The sequence below is a fragment of the Falco naumanni genome, chromosome Z (assembly GCF_017639655.2).
Source record: "Falco naumanni isolate bFalNau1 chromosome Z, bFalNau1.pat, whole genome shotgun sequence".
In the NCBI taxonomy this organism is placed as follows: Eukaryota; Metazoa; Chordata; class Aves; order Falconiformes; family Falconidae; genus Falco; species Falco naumanni.
The window spans coordinates 13,775,689-13,796,882 of NC_054080.1; the positions used below are offsets into that span (position 1 = coordinate 13,775,689).

General features: G+C 39.1%; 1 protein-coding gene across 2 annotated transcripts in view; it reads right to left on the reverse strand.

The window, feature by feature from the left end:
* ELAVL2 (ELAV like RNA binding protein 2) overlaps nucleotides 1–21,194 on the reverse strand; it is a 46,120-nt gene that overhangs the window by 19,034 nt on the left and 5,892 nt on the right. For both annotated transcript variants that reach the window (XM_040580877.1, XM_040580876.1), the window contains exon 3: nucleotides 4,764–4,867. In XM_040580877.1, the coding sequence (XP_040436811.1) occupies nucleotides 4,764–4,867 (104 nt within the window). The remainder of the gene's footprint in view (nucleotides 1–4,763; nucleotides 4,868–21,194) is intronic.

The window sequence follows — 21,194 nt, forward strand, 5'->3', positions numbered from 1 at the left end:
CAGATAGGATCCCCTTTTGCTACTCCAATATTCTTTAGTGTGGGGGGTGGATCAAGACTGTAAGGAGGGTTTCTCTCACCTTCACAGCTCACTTGCCACTGGTATTTTAACAGGCTTTTTTTTTTTTTTTTTTTTTTTTTTTTTACACAACTCACTTCATTGCTCCCCAGGGAAATTAATGAAAAAATTGCTACAAAAAGTGACACTACCAAAATTTTCCTCTGTAAGTATCAGTGGTGAAGATGGGAATAGTTTCAACCTCTTCAGAGTTTGTGCGTAGGTAGAACTAGCATGTTTCTTTTTGCAGAATTGTTATTTTCCACTAAGCGTAAAAAGCATTTTCGAGAGTACTGTCATAGGTAGAAGTTCGTAAGGGTGGAGATCTTGGGCAGTTAAATTAACAGGTTAATTCCTTTAAAATGAGTCTTACCATAAATCTAAGTAATGGTTCAAGGCACCAGGTGAAGTTGCAATGCATAAAGCCAAGTTTTAAGGACACTGCCTCAGAGGACACTACTGAAATTGTGGCACATCCCTCCACTTCAAGTCTTCCCTTGCTGTAATGCACTTCCTTGGGCATCTGTAAAGCCAGTATTTCCGTGTTCGCTCTTCTACTGAAGTTCTAACTAGCTCTTCTCATTACATACCTTTCTACAGCAGGGCAGTTAACTAGGTGATGATGGCAAAGTAGGACACCTGTACTTGTAGCCTAAGAATTTATCAAACTTCACTCCAACAGGAAGTTGGCAGAGTATTACTTGTTAAGCCCCATTTCTTTTTTTTAATATATGCAAAGCTATAAAGAAGTGGGAAGGAAACCTACAGATTTAATACTTCAGATAAAATATTTCTTAAATCTTTATTCCGGTGACAGGTGGCGATTACCCATGTAAAATACCCCAATAGTCTGAAGAACTTAAAGAGGAGGAAAACTCAGTAAATCTGCTTTTTAAGTACTAGGCTCATTAAAGATACAGCTAGATAATGCTGTCTTAGAAAAAAAGGACAACTCCTAGGCCTCTAACCTGGACAAATGATTTTTTTCCCTTTAACACATACTTGTACATGTCTATACCAGCACTAATGAGTAAGGAAACCATCTGTCAGCTCCTACTACAGAGATTCTGCTACTTGAGGATGCTCCTTTGCCCCAGTTCACTTTGTGAGGCACAACAAGCACTATATGACTGCCATCTGCAGTGTCCCTTTGGCAGCTATGATCCAGAAAAGGCCATGTCAATCATTCAAACAGTCTAGCACCCACAGAGAAAAGCCAAAGAGGTTTTCCTGTGTTCTCCTGCTGCTCTTAATCTAGGTAAAAAGTTGCCTCATTCAGCATCTCACACAGCTCTGCCGTTTTAAAGGACAGGACTATTTTTTCCCCACTCCTCTTTAGCTGTCTTTACTATACTTTCATAGAAGTCTTTTATGCCACACAAAGATATTCCTATTCAGATAATCTCACAATAAGTTACCTTTATCTCCCACCCACACACACCCCAACAAAAACATTCACTGAATTTTTTTAACTATGTGCAAGTCAGCACTCATATGCTGTTTGCTCTTCAGTCTTCCACATCTGGGAAAAACCATCCTTCCAGGACAACCCAAATGAAAAAAAAAGTCATGGACAATCAAGTGGGTAAGCAGAAAAATCACTCCACATTTTCATTGGCTTTTAAATAGAACAGAGCCAAAGTGCTTCCCAGCAGCTGCTTCTTCCAAAAGAGAAGCCACAGAAAACGTTCTACCTCTAAGATACAACTTATTTTGACACTGAAGTTGCATAACTAGATGAAACCCAAACTTCACAGGCTACTTGCAATACAAATAATCCTGTTTACACTACAAAAACTAAATTATGCCACAGAGGCTACCATGTAATACGTGCAGGAATTCTGGCTAGCAGAGAGGGGTTCTGGTATCTAACGCACCTAGACATGCCTTCAACATCAACACATACCCACTCCACAGTCTTGATATTCAGGTCAAATCAGAAGGCAACAGAACTGGCACCAGGTTAGACAAGACTAGGACTGCTACAACTTGCTTTGGGGTATGGATCTGAAATCTGCTTGTGATACTTTGCAAGTAGCTCAATAGAGTACTCCCTCCATAAAGCATTCCACAAGATGCTCTTTTTAAAAAGGTATGAGATAATAGGTTTCAATGTCACCACCCATAATGTCACTACCCATACAGAACAGCTTAAGCCTGCCTTTTGCTAATTCACCTTTTCAATGTATTTTATTTCAAGAAAACAGTAGGTGGCATCCCCTTTTAGGAATCAGAGAAATATCCAATTACTAACAGGCTAGTACAGAAGCAGTGGATCAGATACCTGTCATGGCCCCAATCTACATCAGGATCAGGAAAATTCCCCCCAAGAGGGAACGCTCTCAGTTCAGCCACAATATGAAGGTCCATCACCTAACCAACAACATTCCTTCCAGTTTTATAGACCAAGAGGAAACAAATGCTCTCAATCGTCAGTCTAGTAAAGTACTAGTAATTTCTACAAAAATTCCCAGAAAACGTACAGAGAACAATCATCCAGTTTCTTTGGAAGTCAAAATATCCACTAACACTATCCTATTTTATCATTTTTCATATGAAAGTATATATAAAAATCTCAATTACATCCATTTTTTAAAGCTGAAAGGAAGTCTAAGAGTTTGATTCTGAGTTTGCCAAACAGGTTCTTAATTTTAATAGGAGTATAAACTCTGGACAAATAGGTCTATAAACCGTAAGTAGTCTCTGCAAAGGTCCTAGCACTGAGGTCTGGTGAGTGACTCCCTGCACCCCCGATGTTGCCCTCCAAGGCAGCAAAGGCTTCAGACATCAGCTTTGTATCTGCTCAGTATTGCCTCCAGGCTGATCAGAGGAATACGTAAAATTAGAGTGCTTCCCAGTGGGCTGGGCATTTCTGATGATACACAGAGAGGCAGAAACTCCTGGTAAGTCTCCTTTTAAGTCACTGCCACACAGACATCTTAGTTCTTTTAACAGGAGAAGCAACTGCCCAACGTACAAATGCCTTGGTCTTAAAATATATCAGGGATCCCCCTAGCCTCTGCCCACTCTGCAGCATGGGAGGAGGTAAAAACAGCCTCTTTAAACAACAACTTAGGAGAACCCAGTCATGAAAACTTGGCCTGAAACCCAGCTCATATCTAAGAAGGAAAATTACTTGAGAGGTGGGAGTAAAGCAGTTTTTCCCCCCTCAGGTCATGCACACTAACACTAAAAGATGCTGAAGTCAAACAGGCCTGAGTGTGGGTAGCTAAAGTCAGAATTTTGCCTGTAACATGAACAAACAGCATTTCCATTTTTTCTAACTAAAGAGATCTTCTTTGTTTTGGTGAAGAGGTCATTTTAGCATGTGACAGCTCAAATATTTCAGATTTTCTTTAGCTGAGGACATCCAAGGCATGAATCCTTGGTAACTTACACATAAGCTTTAGTCTCACTACCAGGGACACAGTCTGGTATTGTTTATAACCTACAATTCTACTTTCTTGTCCTGGGAAGGTAGGAAAACAAAGCACTGGTGTCATCTAAGACATGAAATGCAAAGATACATTGTACCTGCAATACTGCTGGAATGCAAACTCATTCCCTTTCTCACCAGCACCCAAAAGACAAAAACCTGGAGCACAAGATGACTTTCCTCAACTCGTCCGTCCATGTTTTTCGTCCATTGTTACTGTGAGCTATGATTCACCATTTGTTAAACAGCAACATAGAAGTTTCAAATAGTGTAATCCATTTTATTAAATCCTGTGAATCCAGAATAGGTAGGGAATTTAACCATAATTACTGCCATATTTTTGTCTCAGTCATCTGTAAATGGCTCTGCACTGCTTTAAGTTCAAACTTTTAAGAAGTGAGCTTTATCTTATGGCTCAAACACAATCCTAGTTAATGGGCAGTCCCTATCCAAGTGATCAGCTAGCAAACCCTGCTGTTTAATGATGGGGAAAAGTCTAGTTGGAACATGGATGGCCTTCAGGCACCAACACCTATGAAAAGTGTTCAGAAGTCTGCATTCCCTGGTAAAGTTTTAAGTTTCCTCTCAAGATTTCAGAGCCCAAACAGTTGCTCAAATGAGTATCCCAGCTTTTCTGATAATTGATTAAGGGAGTAGAGATGACAAAAAGTAACTCAAGATTTCTGCTTCTAAGAAATTTGAGAAACTGAGTTTAGTAAACAAGGTTCAGCAGTTACAATGCAAACAAAGAAACAGGAACCGCAAGTTAGAGACCTAGAGACTGGAGCCCTAGAAGTCCAGTAATTCATAGATAAGCAAAATAGTTACTTCAGTGTCTCATTTTAAGGATTTAAAAAGAGAAAAAAGACACTAGTAACCTCAAAAAAAAGGGTATTAGTAAGTTATACCATCTTCATCAACAAATCAGGGATGAAGCACATAGTACAGTGTTCAGACTACATGCAATATTGTGTTTCTGTGACTGAAATATACAACACAATTTCTCAGTTAAAACAATTCTAACTCACATCTAAAATGTTATCAAGTGCATTAAAAAAAAAAATCAAAGTTTTCTATACTTAACCATAATCTAACACTAAATTTAAACAGACTACCAAGGACTCACCATCTGCTACGTAAGTCCTAGTCTATTTTTCTATTGACATTAGCAGAAGGCTTAAGTTACACTTGGAAAGGGAAAAATAATCATGCATCTGATCAACAGTAAGTCAAAACATTTCAGTTTCTTTAAATAATTAACACTACATACTTTTATGGTTTTAGTTTGGAGTCTCAATCCATTCAGAGTGTTGATAGCTTTTTCAGCATCCTTGGGGTCAACGTAGTTCACAAAACCATAACCCAAGCTCTGTCCTGATTAAAGAGAGGAAGAAGAGTGATCATTAGTACCACAGTGCTATGCACTGGATAGACAACAGTTAAAATCTATATAAACAGTGAGCAAAAATGGTTTCTGGTAAAGAACAGTATCTGCCCCAGATAGCTTCTAAGGCTCACAACACCCAATTTTTCCAGTAAGGTTATTTTTAACCAGCTTCCTTCCACGTTCCCATGGACTGACTGCCTTAAGTTCAACACAGAAATGACTACAGTCAGTTTAATGAAAGACAAACTGCTATGCAAAATAGGTTCAGGATTGTTATGATCTGGAGCATCAAAGGTAAGATAGTATTAGAAATCCACTAAATCACTGTTAACTCCTTAATTGAACACAAAGTATAGTGGCAAAATTCTGGACTCATGCTTGAAACTGAGCATGTTTCAAATATACCTCAGTATCAGTATTCGAACCAAATGTGAAGCTGAACGTTTCTACAGATGTTTTTCATACACTAAATAGAAACTCTCAGTAACAAGGAGTTTAAAGGCTCACTATGTTCCTATATTCAAAAAAACCTAGTATGAGCAACAAGATGCAACATTTTCAGGTTTTTAGCATCAGCAAATCAGATGATAGATGGACATTTTTAATTAGCTCTTTTATCACTGAACCACAGCCCATTTCTAACAGCATATTCAGTCTAAGCATTTCTCACTGAACATTTGCATTTAGTAGTAGTTGTCTCTTGACAGTTTCAAAACCTACCATATACCATCCTTAAATAGCATACCCCTTTTAAAATATTTTTAGTGCGTAAGAATGCAAACAGGTAGAAAATTTTAACAAAGCAAAAGGATACCACTTACTAAAAATACTGTCCTTTACTAGTATGGACCTTTTCAGAAACACTCCCATACTCTTTCACCATGCTTTTCTTAGAAATTGAAGTGACAAGGTCCAAAAACCAGTCAAAAAGCAAGAGGCAAGCATCCAATATATCTAATTCACAAAATGCTAGTTTGAAATATTAGCTTGGAGACACAGCAATGTAAGAGTATAGACCACATTACAAAGCACAAATGGCAAGTCAATTTGTTGCCAGCAAAGATATAGAAGAACGTATGCTGTATCGAGTTGTTGCATGGTATCTATACAGCATGTATTAAATAGTATATAAAGCAAAAAGCTGACAGGCAGTTTGTACCCGATTGAATGAGATTGATTTGTACAAAATCATGGATGCCTGCAGTAGTGTGATTGTTACTAAACAGTCTACTGTAGCACCAAAAGTTAGAGGACACTACCACTATGTCACCTTCCCCTAAAAAAGCTACCCTCGTTGTTCCCAGTCCCCTCCTCAAAACAGCACACAAACACAAATAAATTGGCTAATGAAGCCACAAATAGGTTTTTATATATATAAAGTTATTAAAAAACATCCAAAACCCAATTGGACAAAGTCCTGAGCAACTCTCTCTAGACAACCCTGCTCTGAGTGAGAAGCTGGACTACATGATCTCCAGAAGTGCCTCCAACCTTAGCAATTCTGTGTTTCTGTAACAAACAATATGGAAATATGCACAAGCATTTCTGTATCCATTTAAAGCTCCACCTAGATATAGCTAAGCTACTCATCTTAGAAGTGCCTTTTTCCTTATTAGTTTGATGAGTAGCAGAATTTCTATACCTGTCACCTCCATCATTCCCACTGTCTGCAGAAACTCTTCCCAGCAGTATCTCCAGAAGAGCAACTTAAAGGAATGTCCTTTTTTTGTGCAACACTTATTTTTAGTCTTATTTCCAAATACAGAAATGCTGATTTTTCATGTTAATCATCTAGGAAGGAACCTATTTAAACACAACCCTAAAAGATGAAACAGCTTCCTCTGAGGTTTTAATATGTAAGGCACTCCCAATACATACTCCCTAATTCCAGACTGAACAGAAAAAGGCACGCAAAAGTTATTCCTACAACCTCTCTGTTCATGTGATCTACTTTCCACATTAAAAACACCCAGACAAGTGCAGGCAAAGAGCACCCCCAGCTGTTACAAAGGGTAACATTCATGACCAGTTCTTCTGGAGAAATTAGATGATTGAAACTTGGTAACCATTAGTAGACTAGCCTGGGAAGCTGCACAAACAAAATCCAGTAATTTATTCGGTACAAGCTTGAACTTACTCCTGCAGGTTTATTCTGCAATTCTGCAATTAAAAGAGGTTTCAGCATTAAGGGGGTGAACACTGAAGCAGGCCACCCAGAGTGGTTGCAAAGTCTTCATTCCAGGAGATACAGTCTGACTAGACATGGCCCTGTGCAACCCTCTACAGGGAGAATCTGCTTGGGGAAGGGGAGGTGACTAGATTATCAGCAGAAGTCCCTTCTGCCTTCAATGATTCCATGAATGATTTTTCATTTAATTTAGTTTTGTTTAACTTGGGCTATCATCTAAAATTCAAAGGTGTTCAGATCTGACATTCCGATGGCCTTATATATTTGAGGAGGTTAAGTAAAACATCTTAGAAAGATTGGACTTTTGCCTGAACATTAGTAGTTCAATTACACATTATAAATAATTCAGAGTAAAAAAAAAAATCACTTTCTTCACAGGAGCACACAAAGATGAATCTTGACTCTCAACAAGCAATAAAATTGGAAGTTGAACCTGACTTCTGGAATCAGATGCTTGAGGGACCACTTAAGTCTTCCTGCTTTTGTTAAGGGAAGATGCTTAAGAGGTTTGCCAGCTCAGATGACTAAGTTTTAGAAAATCCAGAGAAGCATTTCAAAAAATGCAGTGGAAGCAGCTATTTCTAACTACCTATCAGATACCCCAGTTATTGCAAAGTATGTATCACAGCTTGTGGTATTTCTCACTTGGTAGAAGAGTGCCAGCTGGGTTACAAGAACTTAGAAACTCAGTTCTTTCTAAGTGTTTCACTGTTTTACAGCTCAAACTTATGCTAGTACCACTACAGCTGTACAAACCAGAAAAGTGCCATCTGACTATGCATTTCAGATGAAGAAAGAGCAGCATGCCCACTGCACACAAATGGTACTCAAGAGATGCCTGGCTAGTATAATTCAGAAAAGTTCTCTTCCTGTGTAGCTTTCCCCTTCCTCCATGTCTAAACTTCTTGCTTTCAAGACAGACCAAGAAGCTCTTAAACCAAATCTGCCACCACTTGGGATATTTAAAAAGAGGAACTACATTATTTAGTAATTGTAATAACTAATTTGTGTTGCCAAGAATTAAACTGAACACTGACAGAAAACAGCTCTGGACTATTCTATTTGTGCCTCTTCTACACCAAAATCCATTTGCCAAGACAGACATCTCCTGCAGAACACACGCTTGGTTCCAAGTCTAGTAACACACTTCAAGTAGATTACATGTCCGAATTCAGTTGGGTGACTCAAAGAAAGAGGGTAAATCTATAGTTGTCCGCAAGTTAAATAATCCTCAGATTAAAATGTGTATCAAAAAGCATCTTAGTCTCCTACTGTTTTAAAATGGGGTGAGCTCCATCTGGCTCTTGCCTCAGCTCTGTTTTTCAAATTTATGCTTATAATCTGAAAAACAACTGACGTCTCTACAGGTCAGTCATCCTGGTGCTTTTTCTATTATGTGTTTAAGTAATCTGAATAGTCAGTTTAGCCCCTTCTACCCAGATCTTCAAAATTATGGCCTACACAACCTCAACACAAACAAGAGATTATCTGTGCACATCAGGTATTTTTTCCATAACTGAGACCTATAACACTGTTGAATTTAGCTTGTATCAAAGAAAAGAGCAACCGAGTTCCTTATTTTTGTGAGCTACTACTTGTGCCAGAGTAAGAAAACATTCACCACCTTCAGGGGGAATACTCTGATCATTTGCAGAAGTGAGCAATACTTCAGAGGCTACATGCTCAAACTGTCGATTCAGCTTCTCCTTGATAGTTCTTGTGGCTATTTCACAGCACTGTTTAAAGCTGTTACAGTACACTTTCTACTAGATTTTATGCTCAGATCACTGTAAGTATTAGGCAATGAGGTGTAGAATAAAACAACAGTTAGCTAAATAATTGATAAAAAGAAGAAACCACCTGAAGTAGGAAAAGTCAAAATGGTGAAGTGATCTGGAAGGAATGAGGAAATAAATGAGGAAAAGCAGTTTGACTTGAATTTGTCTTCAACAAATCTGATAAACCCAAAACGCACACAGAAGTGCATCTCACACGCCCATGAACAAAAGACTTCAAGCAAAGGTTATGATTTGAAAGTTCATACTCGTTACTTAAGTTTTATGCTTTATGTAACTGACTTGCAACAAAATCAACATGAAGCCTAACTGGCAAAAAATCCTTTCAGGCAGGCATCTTTGACCTAGGCATACTATATCCATCATTAAGTGGGTCACTGACAAAATTCATATTTTTTGTCATATATGATATATATTTTTCACATATAATGATGATGATGCAAGTTAAAGAGTGATTTTGACATTACAGTAAATATACAGAGCAGATTTTGAGATGAGAGGAAGACAATTTAGCTCTAATCAGTCCTTGAAAGTACTTCTCAAGAGGCCTGAGAGGAGATACACACACATTATAAAAAAGCATAGATTAAATATTTTATAATTAAGTAAGAAGGATATAAAAAACATATTGATACAGACCTTAGGAAATTAGAAAGCCTTCACAGGCAATGGTCAACTAAAGGCCAAAAAAGTTTCAAGTTGGAAAAGGGAAATAAGTAGGAATATATAGCCATGTCCACTGTGCTCCTGAATTTACTACTGTGCCTTGAAAAAATGTCACTTTTTTGCTTGAAAAATGCACAGGCTCCAATTCATAATACTTATCAGAGGAAGAGTCACAAAAACTAATTCTATCCTGCCCAAGTTGTTTCACAAGTGTTTGTTTACTATAAGAAGAGCCTATTTCAATACTGCACACAACTGTAAATACTCAAAGAAAATCTGCTATACAACATCCAGCAAAAGTCCCAAATGGGTGCTATCCACAGAGGAAGTGGTCATACAAAGCATATGTGACAGAATTGACACCCTTGTCCATTATTAACACTTTACTTTTAAAAGTAGCAGCAATATTCCTTAAAACAGAAGAGAACCCCTTTATTGGAATTGGTAAAACAACATCATTCTCCTTTTCCTGACAACACACATTCAACTTCCTGAATAGGAATAACTTAACTCTACAACTCTACTTATGTGAAAGGACACCTTGGTTATTTCCAGCAACAGCTTCAATGCTTTTAAGCTGATAGAGTACAGCAGATTCCCATTGCAACAACTGAATTTTAGAAGTAAAGAATCATGATGAAGACTTAGGTTGGACTACTGGGGGATGTGAGAAAAGTGACGAACTGACAAGACGACAAGAAATTTAACTGGCTGTTAGGAAGATCCAAGCCAAGTCTAATTTTTCCTTAAGGGAAAGGATTATAGGATAAAAATAAAATGCATCACTACATTGTACCACACATTTCCATGAGGCACAGCTATTTATACCAGCTAGGAGAAGTTACTGCTGGATTGACAAATGCTCAAAAGCAATTACAAGCCACTCAGTTCACCTATCACTGTTAATTACTTCTGCAAAGCTCTCCCAGGAACTTAGAACCATTTAGGTTGGAAAAGACCTTTAATATCATTGAGTCCAACCACTAACCCAACACTGCTGAGAGACCTAGAGGCAAGGCATTTTTTCTTATTGCCCATTACTATCCAAGTTACTCATAATTGAGAGAAAAACAAGATAGCTGGTGACAAACGAAAAAAATAAGTACTGAAGCTTTCTGAACACTCATGCATCTTACCACCTAAAAAAAGTCCTCTGCTAGAGAAGTGTTCACTGATGAAATACTTGGCTGCATTAAACAGCCTAGGTGTCCTTAGGAATCCTCCAGTTCAGTGTAGTAAGACCTGCCATTAAGAATAGAGACTGCTCTAGACAGGACAGTTAGTAGAACACTGTCAAGTAAGCGTGGAGCAACAGGTCACCTATTTTCCTGCTGCTTTCTGTAGTCTGAAGGTTCCACTTAAGTTCACTTCCACAGCAAATACATCTCACGTCCCCCATCTGAATGGGGAATTTTACATCACTTGTTTCTTAACGTCTGCTGTCATTCTCAGTTGCATATACACTACTACATCAGTTTAGAGATCACATATTCTGATTATAATAAGGCACTATTTTTTTCTTGATTCAATCGAAGTGTTTGCTCTCTAAAAGCTAGTGGCATCTCCTTTCTATTGTCCGTCTACTGACGGACAGTTAAGGATCAGACAGCTGATCGCCCACCCATCCAAGGCAGCCATTTATGCCTCAAGTGGACTGACAGCAACACCTGTAAACACTAATGAACAGTTAAAGAGAAGTGCAGGACAACATGACAAATTTATATATATTATCTAGGGAGAGTATACACATTACCATCTCTTAGTAGTCAGCTCTTCTCAAATTTCTGCTGCCTCTAAGCTTCCATTTCTCTGGGATATCCAGAACTTGTTTCCAAACAGTAGTCGAACTACACTGGAACATAGTAAAAACTGAAAGATGTTCCTAACTAAATTATCTATGCCCACACCAAGCCAGTCATCTTCTTTCCAAGAAACCTGCACTAAAATACTGTTAAGTTAAGGAGTTAAACAGCTGAACTTGGCCATTTAGCACAACCACACCAGGCCAGCAATCAAGCCTCTCCTCTCAACCTCCCTTGGAAGTGTCCTGCCTGGCAACTTTTCTTGCAAGATAAATAGACTTGCCACCACTCATTTCCTTTCTTTTTCCTTTGGAAGCAGCTACAACAGCCACAGGCAGTGCCTTGTCTTCTAAAGATTTAATATACCTGCCACATAAAAGCCAAATTCTTCCATGCTGCACTTCCAAGAAGGACAAAAAGAAGAGAAGCCTTCAGATCAGACAAGCTTCCTTGAAAATCAAGTTAAAGAGATTGTCCCTTTAACAACTATACCCATACACCTGGAAAACAGGTGAAAGTAAATAAAAAAGTGGGGCTACAGTACATAACAACAGAAAACTTCTTTAACCGGACTGGTATGCAGCGATGTCTCCATGTAGCTGCTCCCTTCTGTAGTAGCCAAGGAATGATAGCCTGTAACAGATGTCGGAGTGCAGAACTGCTGTAAAATGCTTCTGTTATGTTTTCAACTTGTGAGCTGCCACTCAGTTTCAGGAGGAACATCCCCTAAAGCCTGCAGGCACCTCAGAACCAAGAAGGAATACTATTTCAGACACAAATGCCAAAGGCAGCATCTTCAACAGCTCTTTACTCAGTGCTGCTGGGCTGGATGTATAGTAAGAGAGGATTCATTCATCTGAACTATGCAATTCTGTTAACATGTGTTTGCCTGGAAATGCTCAAGGGTCATTTACAATCTGTTACAGCTTAAAAGAAAGGCTTGAAAGGTAGACAAGCATGAGCTCTAACTTAAGAGATGTTAAGTAAGCCCTTCCAAAAGCTACTTCTGAAATATTGCAAGAGTTTTATCACACAGGAAAAGTCCCTTCCAGGTTACAAACTCGAAGTGAACTCAAGTGCTGCATTTTCAGTAGTCTTGCAACATTTTCTTTCTCCTGAAAAAGCATGCATTGTTTTCTGTCCAACATCATGATTACAGAGCAGCTGACTGGTACGGTAGTTTTATTTCATGACTGATTAAAACCATCTTGATAATTTACTGAGAACGTGAAGTCTGATCCCAGACATTTTGGCCAATACTAAGCTTACTCATCTTCTGCTTTTGAAGTCTCCTGCTGTCCATTTGTCTACTGAATCTGTGTCCTCAAGATCTCCTCTCCAGACAGCTACAGCTGAAGATAATTTTCTTACATGCATGACTGAAGCCTCTCTACCCAGGCAAAATCCAAGGCAAATACTGTAGAACTTTCTTTGCTTGAGCACACAGCTGATACTAGTGGGTCAGTGCTGAAAGAAGTATGCAATGTTATTACCAGATGACTAACAGGTGCAGAAAAACCAGCACCTTCGGTACTAGAAGAGTTTCTATTGCTGCATTTCCTCACGGAGGCAACTACCTGCATTATTTCAGCATGCTCTCCCTACCCACACGAACTAGAACAGTGGCCTTTTAACGAAGCAGCGAGATGCCTCTGAACGCTTGGCACACCCACCACACGAGGGAGCCCTTGGCTGCCGTTTCCCATCTGAGCCACCGAACACACAACGCAACGGCTTGAGCAAGATACCTCTCTGAAGCAACTGTGAAGACTACCCCTGCTAAGCCTGCACGTTGTCTGGAATTCTTAAAGACATTCCACGAGACAAGAAGCAATTAGAGCCAAAACGAATACTACAATCAGCTGAACTCTCAAACCTTTTCAGTATGTGCTCAAGCTTCTTAGAAGGTAAGACTGACTTCTGTGAAACAAACCGATTCATTTTAAGGAGCAAACAAAAAAAATGGTTTATAAGTTCCAGTTCCCCTCATCTACTTACTGATCTCCTTAACAGGTAGGAGTAACGGAAGAAAAGTACCCCTGCTAACTGAGTGCTATCAATGCTTATTCTTAGAAGAACCTAGAACTATCATCCGTTTTCAAATGATCAGTAACAAAGTCTTGCAAGTGTTTTCAAAGGGAATATCGTTCCTTCAGTTTTAATAGCTGTGATTAACAAGAACTACTCAGTATTGCAGATCAGTAGTTGCAGAAAACACACCATTTCTCACAGTAGTTGGAAAATACACATAGGAAAAGGATACGCACAGAGAAGCTCACGTTTTTATTACTTGAAACTGAAATATGTTTCCACAAGGTAATTCTTATAGGAACACAGCGAGATTCTTCCAGAAGGAAGCTTTTTTTTTATTTAAAAAAAGAGGATGGGGGAATAATAATGCATCTTGCTACAGATCCAAGATTTAATAACCATTGTGCAGCAACATTAGGCTTCAAATGCACTTTAAAAAAGGCTATGGCTTAACCTGCATGAAGCAGGTACCAGGCAGGCACTAGGAAGACCACAAGAAAAAAAAAAAGGCAACTCATCTTCAACAGCTCCAGAAACTTGGAAGACAGGAAAGAATTCAGATTACAAGTCCGCATCTGTTTTAGTCAGTTTTATACCAAATGGCTCAAATAAGAAAAAGTAAAAACAAAGTAATTGAAACAGGTGGTCAATAGTGTGGAAAGCTTGAAGATAACATGGCTGTGCCTTTGACAACTCTGGGAATTGGTTAATTTTCAAAAATTGTTAAAGGGATCATACAATGAAATTGAAGGATCTGAGCTGTATTTGTTGTTCTCCCTTTACATATGGATTAAAGCATTACATCGCTAAAACCAGAGGCTTGCACATTTTTCCTCTGCTGCCTTCTATAACTTTCTATCTACTACTCACACTTGGCATACTCCAGGAAGACAAAAAAATCCATACAGAATAGTTATAAATCCTTTCCTTCACTTACGCACAAAACCCATGATTTCAGCCTTGCAAATCTGTATTGCAGGAACTTCTAGTTGAAGTATACCATAATGAAAGAAAATATGTATAAATACAGTGCTTTCATATACCAAAATACAGATCTGAAGAATGTTCCTCACATGTAATTAAGGTCTTGTTTATAGAACGCAATATACTAGCTGCTTCAATACATAACAGACCAACCATGATCCAGTTAGGACCATCTGCAGCTTCAAGTCTTATTGCTTAGCACTCTGCTTGTGGTGGCTGAAAGGATGTACTCATTTCTGTAGGGATACCCAGATCCTTGTAATCTACACAACACCCTTGGAGTGAAAGGGCTTCAGGGTGTGCAGGTCAGTATCACTACTACCTAAACTGAAGCAAACTTCGCTACAACATGCCTTGATGATTATAAATACTATGCACTAGTCTCACAGCACAGGTATCCTGAAAGGCAGTGATGCTTATACAAACTTCAGATTACTTGAGGTCTCTTAAAACACACTGGTTTCCACTAGAGTTAACATTTATTCAAACAGCTGGCCTAGAATCACTAGAACATAGCAAAATGTATCTACAAGCACCTATGAAAGAGTAAGCAGTGATCAAGACATGCTGAACGGGCAGTGTGGGGACTCCCAAGCTGAAAGCAAAAAGTTCTAGAGCTCTGCTAAAAGCACACAACATACTCCACATCACTACAGGACCAGTGCCAATTTGCAAGACCTGACACTTTCACAAGCTTCTTGTAAATTACTGCAACTACCGACAAAAGTGAATTTTAATTTGCCCACAGAAAAGTGCAGGAAGATATTGCATTAATCCCCATCAAAAAGCAGTGTTTGCTGAAAAGCAGTGATTTAATGATGTTTTGAATCACTACATTCAGAGGTCCCTCATCATATTTAGCCTTATAAAAAGGTTTCCTGTTCTAAAACATGAAGTTGTTGCTTATGCTTTATATGGAGAGAGGCTCATCAATTCAGGTCAATATACAGATGAATAAACTTTGACCATTTCAAAGCCAGCTTGTTTATACAGTGTCAATAGTAAGAACTGATTATCTAGGCAACTTAACTGAATCCCTGGCACTGACTATGCAGGTTTAATCAAATGGGGAGGGGGGGGTGCTGGGGTTCTACCTTTTTATTTGTAGAAACAAAACCTATAAACTTCCGAAAGGCCAGTGTCATGCCTTCAGAACCCTGAAAAGCAAGTGGAAGTGCAGAGACAATCAAGTGCTATCTTGAGTAACATAAGATGAAAGGAGTTCTTTCATCTCCACCTGCTTGCATGACTTATTTCCAGGAGACATGCAAAGTGCAATAGATGAGGCAGTTTACTGTGAAAAAGCACAGTAAATGCCACAAAGTCTCTTTCAATAACATTTAATAGCAATATACAGAATCAGAGAAGGGTAACTTATAGGATACAAATATTAACAGGCTTAAGACAAGTTTCCACTAATAGTGCTCTGGATCCACACATATGGCTTATTTGAAAATTTAACTCCTTCAGGATTATTCCTGCAGTCCAAACAGGATAGTACTCCAATCACCCACCAAGTAGGCCAACAATCTGCTATCGTACTTTCTTCCAATATGCACACAAAGTTCAAAACTGCTTCACTACCTTTGTGCTACAACACACGGAGTCCCTAGGCCACATCAGACTGCATTTTAACAGCTGCAGAGCTCAAACCATAGACTATCATGAAAATTAAAAAGCTGATGTTAAGAAGAACCCTCCCCTTCATGCCCACCTCCAGAAAATCTATGCTTCAAGATCTTAAGCAAGTTGCTTCGAAGAGATCAAAGTCACCATATAAATACAAGTTTGCCTCCAATCCCATTCGGTTTTTATTCTTGATTTCACATTTTAGTCAAGTTCTGCACAGGGCATCCTGCTGGCAAGACAGTTTGGCTGGCAACACCTTTTCTCCACATCCCTACCCAAATGAGAAACTGTCAGGCTGCCAGAACTTATTTCTTATCTCAGCACAGCACTAAGCAACAGCTAGCAAGAACCCCGGCCTCTCAGACTCAATACCCCACAAAAGAGCAGCCAGCTTCAGCTAGCTCCTCCTTTAGCTGCCAAACTACTCTACCACACTCCCACCCTGAGTGCACTCAGAACCTTGCAGAAACATCTGACAGATTAGATATGACTGCAAACAAACACATTGGGAGTAAAGGCTGAGAAGGAAAGAGATGGGGAGTTTCACAAAAACAGCAAACCTCTTGGAAAGTGGCGAAGTTGCAGTGGTCTGTTCATTCATGTGGGCTTCCCTGTAAGAGGCACTTGTGCCCTACCATCCTCAAAATTTTCACTTTTTGTCACAGAATGTTTAAATCATCCTACACTGTATATAAATAGTCACTCTGCAGACCAAGTCACTCCACAGATGCACCATAGTATCTGTCTCCTCTTGCTTCCTCTGGGAGATGAAGAAAATGGAAAACCACTTGCCTAAGTTTGTTGTCTCCTAACCTCGCCTCCACGTACAGTACTTCAAGGCAGCAAAAAGTACAGAGTGTAAGATTACAGCATAAGTACATGACAATATTTCTTCCCATACTCCCATGAAGGTTAGTTTAGATGCCCTAGAATTAGTCTTACATTAAGGCTGAAATGAAAGATTTAGGGTTCAAGAGTAAGCCAATACTGTTCAAACCAACAGTGACAGGAAACTGCTCACCCTAGGCAGAACAATGAGATTGCTCTGAAACTTACTGCTCACATACAGAAAAAGTCAGAAGCTTTGCAGCAGCACTGACAAAGTGTAAGGCTTCCAACAGCTCTGCTCTTGCCAGACAGACACTAACATGGGTATGATAGAAGCAGAGCAAGCTACAGAAGTCAAGGAGTTTCACATGTTCTAGATTGAAGCAGCCAGACAACACTTTCTACTGCCTCCACAGAAGACACACCGTATCTTTCCCTTGATTACCTGAAGACTGCTGTAAGAGTCAAGGCAAGCACAAAACCTATCACTGAGGCATCAAGTGTTTTACCCACGGTCTACTGAGACAGAGCACCTATCCACAGAAAAAAATTCTCCTCCAACTCCCAGCCTCAGTTCTTCGGGCAGATTACAGTTCAGCATTGTCACCAGGTCCTTCCTTGCACTCTGCACTACAGGAGACTACTCTTCACTGTCAGATCGTTATGCAGTCCCTCCTAACATTGCACTGACTGTATGCATATGCATTAGTCAATTCAGTGTTTGCACTGTTACTAGAATTATTACTGCTGTTAACAACATAAGCTTAACTCTGAACACATCAAGTCCAACTCATGTTTTCTTCTGTGACCAACCCAGAATCCTTTGCATTTGTTACCATGGTTCTTCAAGAATACAAAACACACAAGAAATTTCAGTATTAACTACTAAAAACTATTTCTGTACAAACTAATTGCAAACATACTGACTACAACTGCATCAACAGTTTTCTGGAAATGTTCAACTTCTACAGCAACTTTTTTGAACTGTAGTTCCAGATACCTACTATGTTAGTGCAGGTGCAAAATGCAGCATACATGCAAAACAGCAATGGGACATTAGTATCTGCAGAGGGCAAGATAAAATATGCATAATTAAACAAGACATACGCCCATTTCCCTACGACTAAAGTTGATACGACAGAAGAAATAAATGTGACCCTTCCCCTATGTGCCTGTCCATCACTTTGTATTATTTCTAGATTGTAACTATGAAATTTTTAAAGGTCACATAATAAAACTTGAGGAATTTTACTCTGAGCCTATAATGTTGACCATAAAGAAAACACACTGCAATGTGACAGATAGCTGCCAGCCACACGCCAAACAGGGAATGCAGGTTTTCAGAAAAATGTGTGCAAGATCAGGCTCCCAATGAGCATCTAAGCTTCACAGTAAGGCAGTTGGATCAAGTTTGAAAACCAGGCCCATAAACAGTGATCAGCAAGTGTCCTGAGATAGACTTCCTTCAGGTTTAGAAGGCAGGAAGTGATGCAAAAAAAACTTCAGGTGGGGAGTACCTGGCTCCTTGTACTAAATGGAACAGCCTGTTACCAGGGCTTCACAGCTACACAGCTCTGTGGATGTGAATTACAGTTCCAGGCTAGATGCCTAAACACATCCTGCCTCCTTTTGTAGGAAGTACAAGCAGGCATGCTAAACCGCAAACAAAGTCTATGTATATGTATTATTGCTAGTTCAAAGACAAGAAAGTCTGACCTATTAAATGGATTCTCTGTTAAAGTTGTGAATTTTATAAGCATAGGTTTATTACAGTTAGGAGAACAGTACAAGAGCTTTGAAGCCAAGAAATTCTCCCAAATTTATGACATCTGATTTCAGCTATTTCTGAAATGAGAGTCTGAACTCCATGAAGTTTCAGTTTGGCTAACAATTCCACAAGCACTCCTGGGTAAGTGACAAAGAAACAAAGGCCTGAAATCATGGAGATTCCACAATGTGAAAACTAAGCATTTATCTTCCACACATACAACTGAATTTGCAATAAAGACAGTTGGCATTAAGTAGTGCAGTCTTTTTTGTAAGAACACCACATTGTAGTTTCTACCTATTTCAAGTTTCAGAAATATAGTATGGCAAACTGCATTTTCTAGACCTAAGTCTTCACTTTTACATGGCAGCTACTACTGTCTCTTGCATTCTGCAAACAGCTACTAAACTCCTCTATCCTGTACAAGCAGAAAGCTTGTGGTTTAAAGGCTTTAAAGACTTTTAGACTTCACCCCATTTAAAGTATCATATTGCTTATATTTAAAGTATTTTTAGCTTAATTTTTATAATTACACATGCATAACATTAGATTAAGCAAAATGTTACCTGCTGCTTTTAAATATGTATAAGCACTTAAACTAAACAGTTATCTAGAGCAGCTGATAAGAATTCAGTTATGTTGCTTTCCTGAGACCAGGGTCTCGCACCTACTGTACATCTATAATTAGTTCATGTGGTTGCTTTGTATCTTGTGTTTACTTAGATACACCTGCATCAGTCCAAAGCATCCAAGAGTTAGCAGACTCAAGAAAACCTGGGCACAGTGACTCATTCCGGACATGCTCTCTGGTTAACAAGTGAAGATAAGTAACATTCATGCCTCAGTTCTCTGATACGTCTCTTGTCAATAGGATTCTCACATGAAGAGACTGTTCAGTACCCTTTAAAATCTTCATTAGCATCAAGGTTTAATTTGTCTACCTTCATTAGAACGGAACAGCAATCCGCTAATTTTAGTTTTTGCTGAGAACACTTCCAATGTTTTTCCCTCAGCTGACCAAGTAGACTTTACTTCTGCTACCAATGTTTGCCTCAACAGCAAACTGTGTCCATGAATTCCATGCTTGCAGATTACCAGTGAGAACATCCTGCAGTTCTGCTTTCTCACCTACCTCCTTCATAAATAAACCCTTAGATAACAATCAGTAAGGGACCAAACTTTGACAGTACACTGCAAGGAACTATAGTCATTGGCTGAAACAGTCAAGATGTTTTAAGAAATTCCACTCCATGGAAAAAGCATTACTGAAACTACTAGAGCAGGCCTTTAAAAACAGGGCTTCAGACTGCTCACATGAATTCATAAGTGAACTCCGTGATGCTTCCCTTCCCTCCAATAGGTTTTCCAGAGGCAGGGAGGCCCTCAGGTTGAACTCATCCGACTACTAAAGTGTGCACACAGCTTCATGGAACTGGGACACTGTTATAATGCAATCTAGTATTGCAGTTGTGACCACAGACTGATTATTAAGTAATAGGGTAGGAGATAATTTGGTTCAGATCCACAGGACACTGACAAGTATTCAGGCCAAGATGGCAACAGCCATCCTTGATCACTCTGAATTCAAACACATGGTATTGGTGACCCAGTATGAAGCAGGCCTCTCCATATCTTAAAATTTGCTAGTGGATCGCATCACTGGTATACAGACTGGGACTCTTGCAACTGCCAGCCAATATGGGCAGATAGATCAGAATTTTGTTTTCTTCATCAAAAAAATGTTTCACTGCTGAGAAATGGTTCAGGATCACCTGCATGTCTCATTTTATTCACCAATGCAGATATTACCAGATTTCTAAGCATTCCTCTACTGCTCAGTCTGATCTGCTTGGCAAACGGCTCAGTTCCAGCATGTCATAATGGAAGCTTCACCTCACAAAGACAGAGGATGCATCCAATCCCGATATGGACCAACTTGAATTAGACAGTCAAAGGCAGACCAAAACTGTGCCCATTACCAAATCTCCTTTAAAGTTTAGCCTGTATGAAAGTATTTCAGCCTCTACTCTCCCGTGAACTTCTCATGATTTAAAGGTATTAACCATGTATCTAGTACTCATGACAGTTCATTTAAAATCAAAAAAATACTGGTTTAACACAGGAATTAAACCAACCTAACTCAGAAATTAGTGCCAAATCTCTTCCTTGGCAGAAACCTGGTAACAATCCCTGTTCTGCGTAGTAGAAACAAAAGGAGAACTTACTTTTCAATAACTCTGTAGAAAGCCTGAAAAGTATTATGAACAGGACTGAAACCAGAGCAATCTCTCCCCAACATCCACAAACACAAAGTAATCTTGCTCCAGGCTACTTAAATCAGAAGTATTGCTCCCAATGCAGTTATAAGCTTGAGATACCACATTTCTCAGTCTCATTTATACTAAAACCTTTTGGAACAAGACTGATACAATGTTTTTGCTGGCAGCTAAATGTATGCCTCAAAGCTGAGAAGCTACTCTGATAAGCTAGAAACACCAACTATCTCAAATAGTTCCAACCCTGGATTTCTTACCTACTAAGTAATTTAAATTCAGGATCCTTAGGCATTACTTTATGCTATACATAAAGACATCACACCTTCGGCCAAGAGGTCTGCAATCT